This window comes from Gigantopelta aegis, chromosome 15 (genome assembly GCF_016097555.1).
Source record: "Gigantopelta aegis isolate Gae_Host chromosome 15, Gae_host_genome, whole genome shotgun sequence".
Taxonomy (NCBI): domain Eukaryota; kingdom Metazoa; phylum Mollusca; class Gastropoda; order Neomphalida; family Peltospiridae; genus Gigantopelta; species Gigantopelta aegis.
This window is the reverse complement of record NC_054713.1, coordinates 10,931,104-10,951,105: the sequence shown is the minus strand read 5'-3', so window position 1 is coordinate 10,951,105 and position 20,002 is coordinate 10,931,104. Positions and strand designations below refer to the sequence as shown.

General features: G+C 38.0%; 1 protein-coding gene across 1 annotated transcript; it reads left to right on the top strand.

The window, feature by feature from the left end:
• Positions 1-2,660: 2,660 nt before the first annotated feature.
• On the top strand, positions 2,661-11,754 carry LOC121390347 (probable transporter MCH1). Its single transcript, XM_041522138.1, has 4 exons — positions 2,661-2,805; positions 4,797-5,003; positions 5,172-6,320; positions 11,304-11,754. Exons 1-4 carry the CDS (start codon positions 2,661-2,663, stop codon positions 11,321-11,323), a joined length of 1,521 nt encoding a protein of 506 aa, XP_041378072.1. The 3' UTR covers positions 11,324-11,754.
• The last annotated feature ends 8,248 nt before the right edge of the window (positions 11,755-20,002 follow it).

Here is a 20,002-nt window from a genome sequence, read left to right as displayed (position 1 = left end):
GATCCAGGATCGCCTTAGTGGACTGGCTATGCTTCTTTGCCATAGCAACACACCATACATTCCTTGCCCAGAACACATCTACTCAACAAAATCTAACTGGAGACAATTAGACCATTAAATTATTGTCATCAGAATTCATACTTGCCAAAATACCTTTCTTCTTTAGCATTTGTAAAGTCTTCAGCGGTAACAAATGTAAAATATTAAACTGCAATAAAAACACAATGTGATTCAATGCCACCTATTAGTGTGGAATGTTATGTCATGATTTTGGGGTTTGCATTCTTTTGTGCTACATTTGAAAGAACTATTTTTAAAATATTATTTGTATTCCATAGAGACATAAATCCATTGTTATCACAAACTCAAGATGTAACATTGCGTTACAAGATCTGTAAAAAAAAAGAGAAAAAAGACAAGAGCCGTAACTACCCGACATCTTACAAGGATACCCTACACATCTACAGACATGTCCTACACACCTAAAGGGATGTCCTACATTTACTATACGGATCCGAGATGTTAACTATACCTCAAGCAAACCTGCGCTTATTTGGATAAAAAACCCGACACAATTGTTATATCATGCTCTCAGAAATGGAATATAACTTTGGAATCTGAGTTCATGACGTCATACTGCCACTTGTCTATTCAGCTTGACGGGTTTTTGTCACTGTAAATCCGTTTAGCTTAAGAGTGCAGCTTTAAAAAAAAACATCTTAAGACTTAATCCAGCCAAACCGGCCTCGGTGGCGTCGTGGTTAGGCCATCGGTCTACAGGCTGGTAGGTACTGGGTTCGGATCCCAGTCGAGGCATGGGATTTTTAATCCAGATACCGACTCAAAACCCTGAGTGAGTGCATCCCTAAGGCTCAATGAGTAGGTGTAAACCACTTGCACCGACCAGTGATCCATAACTGGTTCAACAAATTCCATGGTTTGTGCTATCCTGCCTGTGGGAAGCGCAAATAAAAGATCCCTTGCTGCCTGTCGTAAACGAGTAGCCTATGTGGCGACAGCGGGTTTCCTCTAAAAAACAGTGTCAGAATGACCATATGTTTGACGTCCAACAGCCGATGATAAGATAAAAAAATCAATGTGCTCTAGTGGCGTCGTTAAATAAAACACACTTTACTTTTTTAATCCAGCCAAGTGCGGTCGTAATAATACCCCGCAAAATAATCAATATAATGATTCAGATCCAAGAACGTCATGTCCCAACTCATCGAAATAATTCTTGCTTTATAAAATCCAACTAAATAAAAGTAAAGTTTGTTTTAGTTAACGACGCCACCAGAACACATTGTTGTTTTTTATCTTATCATCGGCTATTAGACGTCAAAGGTATGGTCATTCTGACACTGTTTTTTTAAGAGGAAAGCTGCTTTCGCCACATAGGTTACTCTTTTACGACAGGCAGCAAGGAATCTTTTACTTGCGCTTCCCACAGGCAGGATAGCACAAACCATGGCCTTTGTTGAACCAGTTATGGATCACTGGTCGGTGCAAGTGGTTTACACCTACCCATTGAGCCTTGTGGAGCACTCACTCAGGGTTTGGAGTCGGTATCTGGATTAAAAATCCCATGCCTCGACTGGGATCCGAACCCAGTACCTACCAGCCTGTAGACCGATGGCCTAACCACGACACCACCGAGGCCGGTCCTACTAAATAACTAAAATCACTGTTTGAAAGTGGCTAACTTTGCCAGTCATCTAAATAAGAAAAGAAAAGAAAACATCCTCAGGTTATAATACTCTGTCCAATAATCATTAAAATAGTTGAAAATTATTGTTTGAAAATGACTAATCTCGTAATTCAGATGCCAGGAAATCATGTTTAAGGCCTTCAAACCGCCCCCCCCCCCCAAAAAAAAAAACACCCCAAAAAAAACCCCAAACAACCGGACACAAAAAACCCAACCCCAAAACAACAACAACAAACAACAACAACAACAACACAATAACCCCCCCCCCCCCCCCCCAAACAATTCCAGTGGGAGCATGCACGTCCTGGAGAATAGCACGAATTATTTATATATAGGGAATAACTGGTTACTGTCTCAAGGTATTGGCTTTATCCTGTGAAGTTTAGAATATATAGGGAATAACTGGTTACTGTCTCAAGGTATTGGCTTTATCCTGTGAAGTTTAGAATATATAGGGAATAACTGGTTACTGTCTCAAGGTATTGGCTTTATCCTGTGAAGTTTAGAATATATAGGGAATAACTGGTTACTGTCTCAAGGTATTGGCTTTATCCTGTGAAGTTTAGAATATATAGGGAATAACTGGTTACTGTCTCAAGGTATTGGCTTTATCCTGTGAAGTTTAGAATGACGAATGCAACTTACAATATAAAGTTGCCATTGAAACGTTTTTGTTTGAAGACTATTAAAACACACGTCAATTGTGGAGTGTCACCGTAACATGTCTGTTTAAATGTCAATAAACATAGTGCATTGACTGATTAATTTACATATAATTTGAATATGTGCATTATCCTGTCCCATGGAGTGTATCGACCGTTATACTGAACTGAACAAAAATCATGTAATTTTTATCATTACCTGTACGATTGTCACGTGCGGAATTATGTATGTAGTGTGTTATGTAAGTACACCGTGACAGCAGGTTCGGTTAATTATTTGTATAATCAACATGGCCGGGAGAAGGACCTACCTAGCGCTACGAATAACGGCTCTGGTTGTCGGGTGTATAGGCCTGGGCGTCGCAGGCTCTGTCTACGCCTTCAACGCCTACGCCAACGCCGTGAAAAAGACGTTCAATTACACACAAATGGAAGGTAAATGTATAGAGGATTAGTCACGAGTATTTTCTTCTAATATGAAAAATATCAGCCAAACTCGTCTTTGTTAATCGGTATTTGTCGAGGCTCTGACCCTAGTTTCAACCCGTGAAAATGGACATTAAGTTTAGTTAAAGGGGCATTCCTGAGTTTGCTGCACTTTTTAAGTTGTTATCGACTAACAGAGACTTTTTAACGATTGTAATTACATATCAAATATATTGTTCTGCATAAAACATTAGTGGCTGTATATTAAACGTGTTTCTGATCGTTCTAATATTTGTACTAGGTTAAATTTCATTTTATTTCCTAAAATATATTTTTTCGTACGTACGAAATTATTTGAAAACAAAATCCAGTTTCGGCATCTTACAAATATTAAGACGACCAGAAACACATTGAATATACAGACACTGATATTCTTTACAAGAAAATATATTTAATATGTAAGTGTAATCGTATAAATATTTTATTAGTCGGAAAATCTTACAATGCAGCAAACTCAGGAATGTCCCTTTAACGACGCACTCAACACATTTTATTTACGGTTATATGGCGTCAGACATACGGTTAAAGACCACACAGATATTGAGAGAGGATACTTGCTGTTGCCACTTCATGGGCGACTCTTTTTCAATTATGTCATGTCATGTCATAGGGTTTTACGTGCACATTCAGAACAAGCTGTTGTAGCACACGCCTGTCGTGATGGGCACAAGAGCCAGCCTTGGCCGGCTCCTCCGTCCATGACAGGGAAGGTGGGGGGGGGGGGGGGGGGGGGGAGGAGGGACCGCCTGCACTGGCAGGTGCAAGGGAGCACCAGCATCCCGATCAAATCGGTAGCAGGCGGGTGGGGGTGGTGGTGGTGCTATGGAATTTGAATGGAGCAGTTAAATGCCAAAGAGAAAAGGGTGCGCAATTTTGATTGAGGGAATTTGGCGCAATTTTGAACGGTCGGTCGAAAGGTAAATGGCCGAGCTAATATAGGTTTTGATAGGTTTTTCGATTAGCAGCAAGGGATCTTTTATATGCGCCATCCCACAGACAGGGTAGTACATACAGCGGTTTTTGATATACCAGTCGTGGTGCACTAGCTGGAACGAGAAATAGCACAATAGACCCACCGACGGGGATCGATCACAGACCAACTGCGCATCAAGCGAGCGCCTAACCACTGGGCTACGTCCCGCCCCTAGCCTGCACAAACCTGGGAGACCAGAACCACTGCAGGTGTACGAACATTAACATTCTAAATAATAAGATGTAAGTACTTCTAATTTAAATTTACAAAAACGGCTTTAATAATGGAAAATACGTCGTAGTGTTTAAAAACTAGGGTTTGTCACTTTTAACTAGACGAGATTGATATTGTACATATTAAAAAACAAAACACCCACGAGTAGCGAATTCTATTTAGGGGATAATATCACTAATTTTATGATAATCCTTATGGTTAACAACGAAACACAGTTGTATTATCCCTATTCTAATACTACACCTATTAGGAGTATCTGTAAGACATTGTATTGTGTTTTTATTAAAGAAATCCCACGAATCTTAAACACCTAATTACCTATTCGCCTTATGATATTCATTGAAAACACTTGTAGTAGGTAACAAGTAAAAATATGACGTACTATTTTCTTTCTTTCTCTTGACATGGCTTCACTGACTTAGAAGCGAAGCAAATGGCAAATCTACCATATTGGTTTTAACTACAACATTGGTCATAACTACGACAGTGTTCATAATTACGAAATTGGTCATAACTACGATATTGGTCATAACTATTGGCCATAACTACGACAATGGTCATAACTACGAGTGTTCATAATTACATCATTGGTCATAATTACAGCATTGGTCATAACTACAACATTTGTCATAACTACGACAGTGGTCATAACTACGACATGTGTCATAACTACGACACTGGTCATAACTACGACATTGAGTCTGCTACTCCTGTTCTTGTTTATTTGTTTCAGTTGAACTGCTCGCACCCATGAGTAATTTCGGAATCGCCTTGGCCTTTCCGGCAGGGTTCATGGTGGAACGTGTTGGCGCGCGCTGGACGTCATTGACCGCTCTAATTCTGACGTCGCTGGGGTCATTCTTGTTGTACAGCACTACGTACCAGAAAGCGTTTTACTCTGGTAGAGCGTGGCTGCAGTGTATATATTTCTTTGTTACAGGTAAGCAGAGAAAAAAAATGTCCAAACTCCTCCTCACCCGCCAAAAAACAATACACACACAGTCATGCACGCAATCGCGCGCTCACACACATACACTCCCACCCCCCACACAAACATATATAATTTATAAAGTATAATATTTTTCTTGATTACACTATTTAATAACAGGGACCTTTATTATGTTTTGGCGCCATTTTCACTTGTCTGACGTTAACGTCTTGTTACTATTTATAGCTACCGGCGCCAGCTTCACCTACATGGCTAGTCTAATGACCATCTCCGCAAACGTCAGCCCTAAACACCGCGGAAAGGTGTTCGGGATTCTTGAAGCATTATACAGTTGCAGCTCGTCGCTTGTGGCTCTGGTTTACGGAACGCTATTCACAAACGGCCACATTCACAACGACGAAGATCAACAAGACTTGCAAGGATTTTACCTCATGATGGCGCTGATATTTACAGTTACAAATATTCTTGGGATACTTTTTCTGTCTCAATTCGCATATGACGACAATAGTGATCAGAGGCAGGGTCTTACTACTGACGATTCCGAGGAATCGCCTCTTATAAACATTGACGAGGCCAGCGAAGAATGCAAAAATGTCAAAAACAATATTCTGAATCCGGAACCGGTTGAAGAAATGACTGGTTTCAAATTGCTGAAGTCTTTCGATTATCAGTTTCTGATGTGGACTTTCATCATCTGTTCCAGTTTACAGCTGATGTTCCAGAACAATATTACGACATACCTCAAATCGTTTCGTATGGAGGACGCCAGCACGTTCTTCACAACCTTGTACTTCGCTGCGGGAACGGTGTCTAAATTCGTCTGTGGATATCTCTCCGATTCCATAGTCCACCGAGTGCCTCGACCTGCTGTTGCCTTAATCTTGATGATTTTCCAAACAGTTAGTTTGACTCTGTGCATCTTTTTCGGGAATTACTACAGCGTGTTGCTTGTTTCGTTACTATGTGTTGTAATACCTTACGGCGCCACGTCGAGTCTAACTCCCGCTATGACCAGCGAGTTCTTTGGGATGAGGTATTTCGGACGGAACTGGGGATTCATGATGCTGGGGTCGTCAGTCGGAGGTATGATTCTGCAACAGATATTTGGCGCCATTTACGACGATCGGATCAGGACTCCGGGACTTAAAGACTGCTACGGACTCGGCTGTTTCCGGTACAGTTTTTTGATGGTCGCGGGTTTGAGCTTTTGTGCTGTCGTGTTGTACGTCGGGCTTCTTGAAAGAAGGCTGCAACTGAGAAAATTTGTTAAAGAGGACGGGAAAAGGCAAAGCATCCCCACTGAAATCAGTTGAGTTATTCAGAATTAATATATTCTTAAAAAGAGTAGGGGAACCTGAAATATTAATGTTAATATAAACTATTAGACCAAACATACGTTTTGACTATAGACATCCCAGTAAATAATGTTCAGGTGTGTTTATCAACACACCGAAACACATGCCATAGTTTGCACGTACATCACGCAGTTACCCCGTGCACGTTCGTGGGGTGTCATTCTCGATTTTGACAATTTCCAAGAAGGTCGATTAATCACTGTGGAACATTATTTCTGTCAATCTTTTCATTCTGTTGATCATACAGTTGTTATTGTTTTGTTTTTAGTAATTTTTATTGTTTGAATTTGCGATTTACTGAAAAAAACGTCAACTTTCAAATTTCACTTCTGACCCCAATCGTCCTTCAAGATCGTTGGTGGTCATAAAACCTACTGTAATGCTGAACTACCGGTTGTAATGTTTGTCCAATTAATTCACTATTATCATATAACCATTCCCAACAGATAATATACCTTACAATTCTGGCAATTGTAAATTCTTATTAGAGTTCCCCTACTTTTTTTCTGAAGAGTATAGTAGTGTGTCTAGTCTCGACAATTTTCATGATTTCAAGTGTTCAGCAGGGCCAATTGGAGACTGACCCTGTATTAAAGTTTATTCTACATACAGTTGTCATTAGCATAACACAGGACACCATATTCCTATGTACCAAAAGAAATACTAATAAGTACATGCATATTTTTTATGTGATGCAAAAAGAAACTTATGGCTTTCAGCGTTAAAACATGTTTACACTATTTGTGTTTTCAAACTAATGACCACTCTTATAAGTTTTTGGTTCAGTTGCAATGCTATTTTCCATGCATTTGTGTATAATGTTGATTTGCCGACGACAAAAGGTAACATAAACTTATTTACGACAGAAAAGTCAAATCGTTATGTTTCACGATATTTGGACATACGCAATGACGTGTGCTACCATTATTCAAGTTACTGCCACCTTTCAAAAAGTCTACCCTCGAGTTGTCTTACCTTCTATATGGTTAAGATAAATCATCTAAAGAGTAAATCTCTATAGCTAAAGGTAACACACCACCATTTGTCGTGTTGTTATTTGCTGTAGCAACTTAATATAGCCCGGTTTAGGAAACAGTTCCTCATAGAAAAGAACAACTACACAATTCTGATATGCTTTTTGATATCTTTCTTTGATGATTACACGTAGGTTGACCTCTGTAGTATTTAAATAACCCATTGGTTTGAAGTTACTTGTTATGTTTAGTACTAACTGATAACAACTGTGCAAGTGGTATAGTGCAACTTGTATACCAGCAACACGGAGCGGTTCTCGGGCATGGTGGCTGTTAACTGAAACATTTCGTGGTCCAATCTAATTAAAATTAGCTCCACTATTAGGCCTCAGACCACAATTAATTTCGCTATATGTTTCTATATAGCCTTAGTGGCTATAACATTTTTATTAATATCAGCAGGCCCGTGAAGTTTTGTGTGTACCTTTGCCTGCATGGGGGACACATACCCTGAAAAGGACAACCCCTGTTGTCCAGCTCTTTCTCCCAGCATATTGGTTTAAACAGACACACCCTCTAAACCAGGCCGGAGTACACCCATTTTACACAAAAAAACACTACTTTTGCATGGGCCGGAATTACCACAAACAAGTCTTCAATGTCAACAAGTTACACATGTTTACAAACTACATGCTATCCCCTGTCACTTCAGTCAAACAGTTGCCACTTCATAGCTGTCTGCCATGAAATAATTAGTCAAACAGCAGACTACTTGCGCGGTCAAATTTCCGGATTTTGGACAACCAAATGGGAAGATAACTGTAATCTGAGGCCTATCAATTACATGTGGATCTAACAGCAGCCCGTTGGAGCTCATGTCCAGTTGACCTTTCATTCGACCAATCAAAACCTTACTTGCAAAATCATGCCAGTGATTTGAAAAGAATTTGAAAAACATTCGGGATTATGCCGAGGGTATACGAAGTGATTCGAGTGAATTATGAAGTATGTCGGAAACTAATTTCAATATAAAATTTTATATAAAATTCGTTATACCGTTATGGTATAGCCATAAAATCTGTTTATACTAGTATACAATCCAGACTTTATTACTGCACTGTTTTTTCAATATTGAAATAGACCAACAAGTTCGCCTTTTGCATAAATAGTCTCACTCGATATTTGTAGAATTTGTATGCTCCGAATAACGCTATAAAGGTCGTAGTGTAATTGGTCGATATTTAAATTGTTATTTATAGATGAAATGTCAGCTGGACATGGGAGTCCACGCAATGCTGTTAGATCTACAGGTAGATCAGTAGAGTTAATTTTAATCAGATTGTTCGTGGTTCGACCCATGTTGATTTTGTTACACGGTACTTGTCAGTTGAGAGCACTCCCTAAAATTAGTAGTCACATGATCCTCTCGATAGTGTTGTATTTTTCACAGAATATATTCTGACATAGAAATTGTATTGAACTGCATGGAGTAATTAATGGCGGTGTGGAACCTAAAAGTGCACACAAGTTCCATCGCAGCAACTGGACTACCCGTCATCATAACTGTATTAAAATGCAGCTTTAATTGACCTGTCACTTTGTTATGTAACAGCATGTAGCACAATGTCATCGTAAATTATTAACCTGTTATAATATTCCATTTGATTAAGAGGACATACCCTAGCTTTTAAACACTAAAGCATATTTTTCACATAGACCACAGTTTCAATCCGTAACAATGGACACTAAGTTTGGTTAATTTACAAACCTGTAACACATTTTGGATACAACAGAGTGAAACAAGAGTCTGTGCCGTTGAAATACCCTTAAAAATAGACTAAAACGCGACTACATAAAAGTTACTTCTCAGACGCACGTGCGTTATTTAAAATATGAAAAAATGCATTTTGTGTTATTAGAAACACCAGGATGACCAGAAACACTTCGATTGTACGGAAATGGATAATCTAATCAATAAAATATAAGTATTGTTTTATTTCAGTGATCATAAACGGCTATAATAGTGAGAAATATGCTGTAGTGTTTAAAAACTAGGGTACGTCCCTTTAACTTGTATTATTGAATAATTGTCTGGTCTACATCTACATATACCACCTCGGTGACTCCATTCAACTGATTGGTTTTTGTCTCGTTCCAACCAGGCGCGTGACGTAGCCCAGTGGTGACAGCGGGTTTCCTCACTATATATCTGTGTTTCCTTAAATACATGTCTGACGCCATATAACCGTAAATAAAATGTGTCGAGTGCGTCGTTAAATAAACCATTTTGTTCGTTCGTTCGTTCCTTCCTTTGTTCCAACCAGTGCACCACAACTGGTCAAATGCCGTGGTATGTGCTTTCCTGTCTGTGGGAAAGTGCATATAAAAGATCCCTTGTTGCATTTGGACAAATGTAGCGGGTTTTCTCTGATGACCAAATGTTTTACGTCCGATAGCCGTTGATTAATTAATCAACGCCATCTAGCGGCGTCGCTAAAGAAAACAAACTTTAATTATTTTTTTATAAAGAAAGAAATGTTTAACAACACCAGTAGAGCACATTGATTTATTAATCATCGGCTACTGGATGTCAAACATTTGGTGATTTTAACATATAGTCTTAGGAAGGAAACTGCTGCATTTATCTATTAGTAGAAGGATATTTTATATGCACCAGCCCACGGAAGGATAGTACATACCACGGCCTTTGATATTCCAGTCGTGGTGCACTGGCCCACCGACGGTGATCGATCCCAGATCGACCGCGTATCAAGCGGACGCTTTACCGCTGGACTATGTCCCGCCCCTATAGTGATTAAGTTGTATAGTATAGTATAGTATAGTATAGTAGTATAGTTATCACAAGTCAAATATAGTATATTATTTATGAGGTATATATATTTTTGTAATGACCTACACTGTCACTATGGTTTGGTATTTATGTTTAGCTTGGCTAATAATTACAGGTGGTAAATGTGGAAGATGGTCGTGAAGTGTAGTGTGGTGCATTGCATTGTTAGCTTGGGATGTGAGTAGTTTTGATCACTGAACAGAACAGAACAGAACAGAACTTTATTACGCGCAGGCCGTTACACAACGGCATATGAGGAACATGATATATAAACTGTCGTGACAAGATAGGGTTTACAGGAGACAATAGTACAATGGTATTAATACAAATGCAATACAGTAATAGAGATAATAGCATAATACAAATACAATATAATAACACAGGCAATAATAAAATACAATTAGAACAAAGTAATGTAATGTCACATTATTGTAATTACTACCAAAATGTGCCTACAGACACGCACACATATATATGTATACTTTGGTAGTGATAGAAATTGTAAATAGTTATAGGCCAGTGTTCTTTTAGGGTTTACTGCATTTATCAATAATTTCTTTTATTCACTTAAATAATTTCTTGAGAACACCTATTTTGCTATTCGTCATAAATTGTTTAAATTTCAACGTACTTGGTTTATTATAATAACATGGCTTAAGCAAATGTTACGGGAGTTAGTGAAATAAGTACATGTTAACAAATAGTGAAATTCGTCTCCAATGTCATTATTGTTACACAATGTGCAGCGTAATCTGATGGGTTAGTCACTGACAATAATTTTTGGAAGTGTGTTTTAAGCTGGTAAAAGAGCGTGAGTAGATGAATTTATTTTAGTTCGAATGTTAAATAATTTAATATAATTGCGTTGTATGAAGATATGTTATAATTAATTTGGATTTGTTTAATTTTATATATGTGTACACTGTGTAAATAGAGAAATTAACCCAAGTAGAAACTGAATGGAAGAAGGTTTTGCATATATATGAAAGGAATGTATTAGTTGGACACATAAGCATTTAAAGTCCATGAATGCAGAATATATGTGCACATGGAAGGTTATTGTAAATATGCAGATGATATGAATGTGTAATGTTTAAATCTTTTATTGTAGTTTTAATCCATATGGGATAGGAGATGTAGTCGGGTTATTCCTCTGACGTCTCAACGAGGTACTCTTAATGTCGTAAGAGGAACTGGTGTGGATTGCTGGTTAGAACGGGACAAATGGTGTTTCTAAGACGTACTCTTAGTGTCATTAGAGGCGCTGGTGAGCTTGCTGGTTGGAACGAGACAAAGGGCGTCTCAGCAAATCGATTACTGGATGACGGTAGTCAACTCAACGGTTGAAGAAACTCATCTAACATGGCGATGGTTGGTGGTATCCAATAGATGGGCGGTGCCTGGTAACAAGGAACATTGGCTTGGTCTATGTGGTTCGAACTACTATTTGGATAAATCTGTGATCTTTCAGTTTAACTTTCTGTTCTTTCATGAACTGTAGAAACGAAGTGCAATATTACAATATTGTTTTTAAGAATGAGTAAACGAACTATATTGCAGGGTATAACGGTACATTATTCATTGTTAATTGATATATGTGTCTATAAATTATATGTTTATGCACGTATATATTTAATATTGTTTACTTTAATTAAATTTATTGCTTCAATATTGTCTTGTTGTTCATCCTAGTTCCTAGTACGTGATTATAGCCTATCCTAGCCTAGCCTAACCTAGCATAGCATATACACACAACGATTAAGTTATATTATATTCATATATGGTACATTTCAAAGAATCATACATGTTCGTTAGCAAAGAAACAAGCCACAAAAGTCATGTTTTTGCTTAAATCTCGAATATGTAACCTCAATTTGCCTATTGTCAGCTTAAATATACTGACACACAATGAAAACGCAAAACAGATATTTTTCAATATTTTGCCATTGATTGGTACTTTTGTCTGGGTTTTAATCCTGGTTTTGTTCTCGTTAAACATAAAATAGCAGAAACACACAAAATGGTGTGAAATATGTAACCTCAATTTGCCTATTGTCAGCTTAAATATACTGACATACAATAAAAACGCAAAACAGATATTTTTCAATATTTTGCCATTGATTGGTACTTTTGTCTGGGTTTTAATCCTGGTTTTGTTCTCTTTACACATAAAATAGCAGAAACACACAAAATGGTGTGAAATGCGTTCACTACATGCTCAATCATGCTGCATGCAATGCACGTGAAATGCCAGTATGTGGACACATAAAAGTCACGTAACGGTGTCATATTCCTCGTCACATTAAGAATGCCACGACTCGGAGAAGAACAAAGGGAGCGAGCGTTGGGCATGGTCAAGGGGGGACTTCGCAAAGCCAAGTTGCTAGGACCTTCAGAGTCCATCCATCAACTATTGGACGACTTGTTGAACGTCATCAACATACCGGGAGTGTCCGTGATCGACCTCGACCTGGTCAACGTCCCGTTACAACACAATATGACGTCATGGAAGGTCTACCCATCCGATGACGGTCATCCGTCGACTCAGAACGGCTGGACTCGGATGCAGACGCCCGTACATCGGTAACATCATGACACCGCGACATCGTGCTGCGAGACTACAGTTTGCTCTCCAGAATGGTAATCATCCACCAGCCTTTTACCGGAGCATTGTTTTCTCAGATGAGTCCCGTTTACCTTTCTCCTTTGCCGATGGAAGAGCACGTGTGTACAGGAGACTCCATGAACGGTACGCTGACGGATGTGTGAGGGAACGTGATCGGTTTGGCGGCGGTTGTCTGATGGTATGGGGGGCAATCAACTGTGATTTCAGGAGTGATCTCATCATTGTCCACGATGTCCTTACAGCGCAGCGTTATGTTGACGTTATTCTAAGACCAGTTCTCCAGCCACTTTTGCGCCGTCACCGAAGACCAGGAGGTCCCCTTCTGTTTCAACAAGACAATGCCCGTCCACATACTGCAAGAATTACCCAGGCATTCCTGCAACAATCGTTATGAACTGGCCCGCCATTTCACCGGATTTGAACCCAAATGAACACATGTGGGATGAGTTAGGACGTCGTGTACGTCACCGCCAGCCACCACTGCGTAACGTCGCTGAGCTTGCATAGGCGTTGCAGGAGGAGTGGAGGAACATTCCTGTGGCTTATTTGAGATGTTTGTGCCAATCTTTTCCCCGTCGTCTTCACGCATGCTCACGGACCAATGGTGGACACAGCAGATACTGACTTTGATATGGTGTGTGTGTGTGTGTGTGTGTGTGTGTGTGTGTGTGTGTGTGTGTGTGTGTGTGTGTGTGATTACGAATGCAACTCGATTACTGATGATAACTGGCCATGTTTCCATGTGAATGTATCTCATGAATACCAGTCATTAATTTCATATTACATTATCCATCAATTCATTAATAGTTTGTCGTTATTTGCAATGAAAAGTTGTTTTTGCGTTTTCATTGTGTTTCAGTATATTTTGTAAATGTTGACCAGTCCATTTTACCTATTTTACTGTATGGTTGTGAGCTACGGGGTGTTGAAAATTGTTATATTATCGAAAGTGTACATACAAGGTTCCTAAGACGTCAATCCAACTAAAATTAGCTCCACTGGTTAATTACTATTACCTGTGGATCTAACAGCACCCCGTTGGAGCTTGTGTCCAGTTGACTTTTCATTTGAACAATCAAAACCTTACTTGCAGAATGATGCTAGAGATTTGAAAAGAATTTGAAAACATTCGGAATTATGTCGAGTGTATACGAAATGATTCGGGTAAATTACGAAGTATGCCGGAAACTAATATCAGTATAAACGTTTAATGTTGAACTTTCGTTTCAAGACAGAAAAAATCCCGTGATAGTATAGCCATAAACAATATTCTAGTACAAAATTCAGACTACGTGTCAGAATTATCACATTTTTGACACCCAATAGCTGATGATAATCAATGTGCTCTAGTGCTCTCATATTAAATAAAAAACAAAAACAAACTTTTATCATCAGACCAATTTCGCCAATGCATTAAACCATGTTTTATTTTATAAAATAAATAATTTGGTATGTAAAATTGAAGATTGATTTAGTTCTTTAAAAATAAAGTAAACATCTAGAGTTATATATTTTGCAGATGAGCAGTCACCTAACCCGGTATTGGTATGGTTCGCGGTACGGTGTCCGCATAAATAGTCTCGCCCGATAGTTTTAGAATATGTATGCTCCCAAATAACACTATAAAAGGCGAGGTGTGATTGGTCGATATTTAAATTATTATTTACAGACGAAATGTCACCTGGACATGGGAGTCAACGCAATGCTCTTAGATCTACTGGTAGACCAGTAGAACTAATTTTAATCAGATTGCCAAGACGTATTCTTGGCGTTAAACGTAGTACAACTATGCATATGATATATAATGGTGAGCTTGAAAGATTCCCACTTATTATCTATGTGAAAGCTAGAATGATTAGTTATTGGTGTAATATGGTATATATGGTGATAATGTAAATAAGCTATCTCTTAGAATGAGTAAGGCATTACTATCTGATTATGAAGTTCCCTCCTTTCTCTTTCGACGGACCGTTCAAAAATGCGCCTAATTTCTTTCACTCAAACTGTGCACTTTTTCCTATTGGTTTTAATCCTACGGGACATTCCAAATTCCATAGCACCAAAATCCACCCTTCGCCTGTTGCCGTCCTCGCCATGTCAATCTAATTAAAATTAGCACTACTATTACATGTGGATCTAACAGGAGCCCGTTGGAGCTCATGTCCAGTTGACCTTTCATTCGACCAATCAAAACCTTACTTGCAAAATCATTCCAGTGATTTGAAAAGAATTTGAAAACATTCGGGTTTATGCCGAGGGTATACGAAATGATTCGGGTGAATTACGAAGTATGCCGGAAACTAATGTCAATATAAAATTTTATATAAAATTCGTTTCAAGATGAAAAAAACAACGTGATGGTATAGCCATCAAATCTGTTTATACTAGTATACAATCCAAAGTTTATTACTGCACTTTCCCCCCTGTTTTTTCAATGTTGAAATAGACCAACAAGTTTGCCTATTGCATAAATAGTCTCGACCGATATTTTTAGAATTTCTATGCTAGAAATGGAACTGTTAAATTCCACCGACCGAATATACCAGTTAAATATGCTTCATCTCTGTCTACTGATGTATGCCGATGATACAGCATTGTTTTCCGAAAGTGCGCCTGAATTGCAGAGTATGTTAGACACTTTGTATATATACTCAAACAAATGGAATTTAAAAGTAAATATTAATAAAAGTGAAATTGTAGTATTCAGAAAAGGTGGAAATGTGAAACCTGTAGAAAAGTGGACATACCACGAAATCTATATGAAACAAAAGTGAATAACGTAGACTTATCAGAATATTTCAACATATATTGATTTACCAATCAAGGTTTGGGGTCTGATTTCGTTCGTTTGCCCCGTACTGTTGACAAAAGTCAAATCGTAGTATTTAGAAAAGGTGGAAATGTGAAACCTGAAGAAAGGTGGACATACCACGAAACCGATTTAGAAATTGTTGACAATTTTAACTATCTTGGGGTCTGTCTTCATTATAATGGAACATTTAATACCGCTCAGAAGGTAATATGCAACCAATGTAGAAAACCTATGGCTGCTCTATTTGATAAAACTAGTAACTATTTCGTAAATGCAGAAAGATTACTATCACTGTTTGATACATATGTTAGCAGTATTTTAAATTATGGCTGTGAAGTTTGGGGTTTTAACAAAGCAAATAGTGACGAGATCCTACATTTACAATTCTGTAAACGTATTTTAGGCATGAAAAGGAGCACTACTAATATGATGGCCTATTTTGAATTAGGTAGATCACCTTTGTACATAAGTAGGAACATCCGTATGGTTAAATATTGGATAAATTTGTTGAATACAGATAACTGTATTTTGAAAGAGTGTTATAACACCCTATATGACGAGTGCATAAGAAAACCACGTTCTGTTAACTGGGTTAGTCATATAATAGACCTGCTTCTCACTAATGGTTTTGGTCACATATGGTATAATCAAAATGTAGAAAATCGCAAAACATTTATATCACTATTCAAACAGAGAATGACTGATCAATTTATCCAATCTATGTATGCTGTATTCAACAATGTCTGTTATACAAATTCGTTGTTAATAATTATTGCTTACAACCTTATCTTCAGAAACCTATTGCCTTGAAATACAAACATATTTTGAGTAAATATAGATCATCTTCCCATAATCTCTTTATAGAAACGGGCAGATACCACACTATTGACAGGAATAATAGAATTTGTCGTCTGTGCAATATGAATGTAGTAGAAGACGAATATCACTTTGTTCTAGTGTGTCCTTTCTTCAGTAACATAAGAGATAAATATATTAAACCTTTGTATTACAATAAACCATCAACATTTAAATTAACGCAACTACTGTCCAGCGACAATTCAAAACAGCTAATTAAATTGTGTAAGTATTTGAAAACTGCTACCACGCATAGAACAGACAACATTGATACATGATGTCACGGGGATCCTGATAATACCCGTAACTGAATAAAACACGATTATCCAAATATCTCTCCTAACTGTATATCTATTAGATCTCTCTGTATCGGGCAGGCTAATACCCGAGTGGCCCGGCTCTAGGAGTAATCAGAGATAAGATCTGATATACATATATATATATATAGCACGTTTAGTTCACTAGAAAACACAACAAAACACAATACACTTTGGAATCTGTATTAACACTACGCTGACAAATGTGCTTGCCGCAGTAGTTAATTAACAACAACAATATAATAACAACCCAGAGCTATTAGTTAATCACTAGATGTGTAGTTTACACAATATTCTAATCACTTCACCGTGATACAACACACATATGTGTGATAATTGATAAACGCTGCCAGGGGAACTTAATTAATAAAGGAATTACAACTCTATTCCTAACTGGTTAATTTTTAATTAACCCTTAAATACTCATTCAGTAACCTTGTAATACAGAATTAATACTGGTACCTATCACAATAAAGACAATAACATACAGTTTACCTAGGTCCTCTAGGATGACCGGCTAAGCTTTATCTTACCAAATACTCGTATAAAAATATTAGAACAGTAAAGCCTACAATTTACTTCGTCAGATTACCGGAGACACTGTCTAAAGAATATTGGTATAATACAGTATTAAAATATTTAAAGTCACATCAATCACATCAAGGTTATACAACAGAGCAGAAAAATAGATTTACCAGTCCAGTCGGACAACGTTCCCCGGGAGCCTTCCAATGTTTCTCCTCGATATCTCTAAAGTCCAATCTATTTATTCAAAAATCTCAGAGACAGCGAATATCGCCTGGGGACACAACGCGGTACCTCACCTATCATGCGATATTTCCACAACTACCAGAGACGGTATATTTTCTTAGATGGCCAGACTTACTGTCGCCAGTTCGCTAGAAATACCCCGGTCGTAAACCGCACTACCGGAGTTTTACGTAACTACTGGCCACATGGCCTCCACATCTGGTCTAAGTGCATATTGGGACGCAGCTCTACCTCCGTCGCGCGGGGGTATTACGTAACCAAGCTGCACACGGCCCTCTAAAACAGTTAACATCGCCATAGGCGAAAAGATAAGAGCATGTACCGTCACACATGAGATATGTTATTATATTGTATATTATTGCTATGCATGCATTACCCATTTACTATAGAATTTTATCGATTGTAAGCCGATGCTACATACCATTCCCCGCAGTGTGCACACTATATTATTTTATATATACAGTAGAATCTTATTGGCTCGACACTGTCGGTGCCTCAAAGTCTGTTCGACCCATCGGGTAGTTCGAACCATGCATTCGGCCGTTGTCGGGTGCTTCTGTAACACAAAAATCAATCGTACGACCTCGGGCTGGGCGAGGTGGTCCGATTGACTCATGAGTTGATGATGATGATAACTAGTTTAACGTGCCCATATACCACTAGGGTTTCGAACACGCCCATCCCCGAGTCCGACCTCCGATAAGATCGGTGGCCTGACTCGGGATGGAGGGGGGGGGGGGGGGGGGGGTGAAAATGGGCAGAATTTTGAAAATAGCAATTAGTAAAAAAGTTAATAGAATAAATAAAAAATAAAAAAAAGGTTACAAGCCAAAAGTAAAAAAGAATTGACTGCTCGGCCGAATATTTATATAATTTGGAGCATTTTAGAAGGACAGTCCAAAATTAAATAAGAGAAAGAAGAGAGGATCGGACTATTTAATAATATTTTAAAAAAAGAATTAATTTCGACATAAAATTTTGAACGCAGATCTAAAAGTTTAAAGCCCGATCGATATGTCCATGTCATGAGTTGAATGGATTTTACTTGCAAGGTTCATTCATCTAACGATTACCGCATTACAATTGTCTGTACATGAAAGATAATTACCGACAGGTGCTAAATAAACAACACGATAAGCGTGAAAGGGTCGACGAAAAAATTATACGTAAATTATTTTTTATATTTCTTCGGATAGACGTAGCCGTTCGAGCTAAATATGTTTAATTTTACAGTTCGGACCAATAAACTGGTTCGAGAGAAAGCTTCTGTTCGACCCCAGGGGTATTCGACCAATCAGCACCAAAATAAAGGGGTTTAATAGAGAGAAAAATCGGGACTTTGTTCTTGGTTCGAGAATACCGGTAGGTTCGACCGTTGGGCGTTCGAGCCAATGAGATTCTATTGTAAATATGTATGTATGCCTACAAAATGTATATTTTTTTGCAAACATAAAATGTGTGTTTATATAGTACTTTATGCTCCCGAATAACGTTATAAAAGGCGAAGTGTAATTGGTCGATATTTAAATTGTTATTTATAGATGAAATGTCACCTGTCGTACGTGCAAATGCAATTTGATGTAATTTGATCATTCTGCGTTAGGGCTGTACTGGTATCGGAATATATTAAAAATCAGGGACGTAGTTATATTTTCTAGGGATGGGAACAGTGTGGAGGAATTAGGAAATAAAATACCATCTCCGAGAACCTTTGTTTTTATGTTTAAATCGCCTAAAACACCATTCATCATATTTAGAACTAGAAATGATATTTAACGATTTTTTTAAAAATTGTTTTAGAAATTTATTGATTTAGCTGACACCCCTACCACGCTAATTACAGCTCCGCACTTTGTATGCTCTGTGACATACGTATCGTGCTATAAATCTATCATAAAAACTGCTGTGACTAAGTGCGAATGTGTAATTAGATGGCTCGCTTTATTGATTGAAATATTGAGTGAATCTGAGGACAGTAGTATGTACAATCTAATTAAAATTACATGTGGATCTAACGGCAGCCAGTTGTAGCTCATGTCCACCAATCAAAACCTTACTTGCAGAATCATGCCAGTGATTTAAAAATAATTTGAAAACATTCCAAATTATCCTGAGGGTATATGACATCTTTCGTGAGTATGAAAAATGCATTTTGTGGTATTAGAAACACCAGGATGACCAGAAACACTTCGGTTGTACGGAAATGGATGATCTAAACAATAAAATATAAGTAGTGTTTGATTTTAGTGATCATAAGCGGCTCTAATATTGAGAAATATGCCTTAGTGTTTAAAAACTATGTCCCTTTAATTATTATCGATTACCTATGTGTTTTCACGTTGAGAATTAATATAGGCAGTGTCTGATCCAATTGCACTGTGACAGCAGGCGTAGTTACTTAATTATTATTCAATGAACATGGCCGGGAG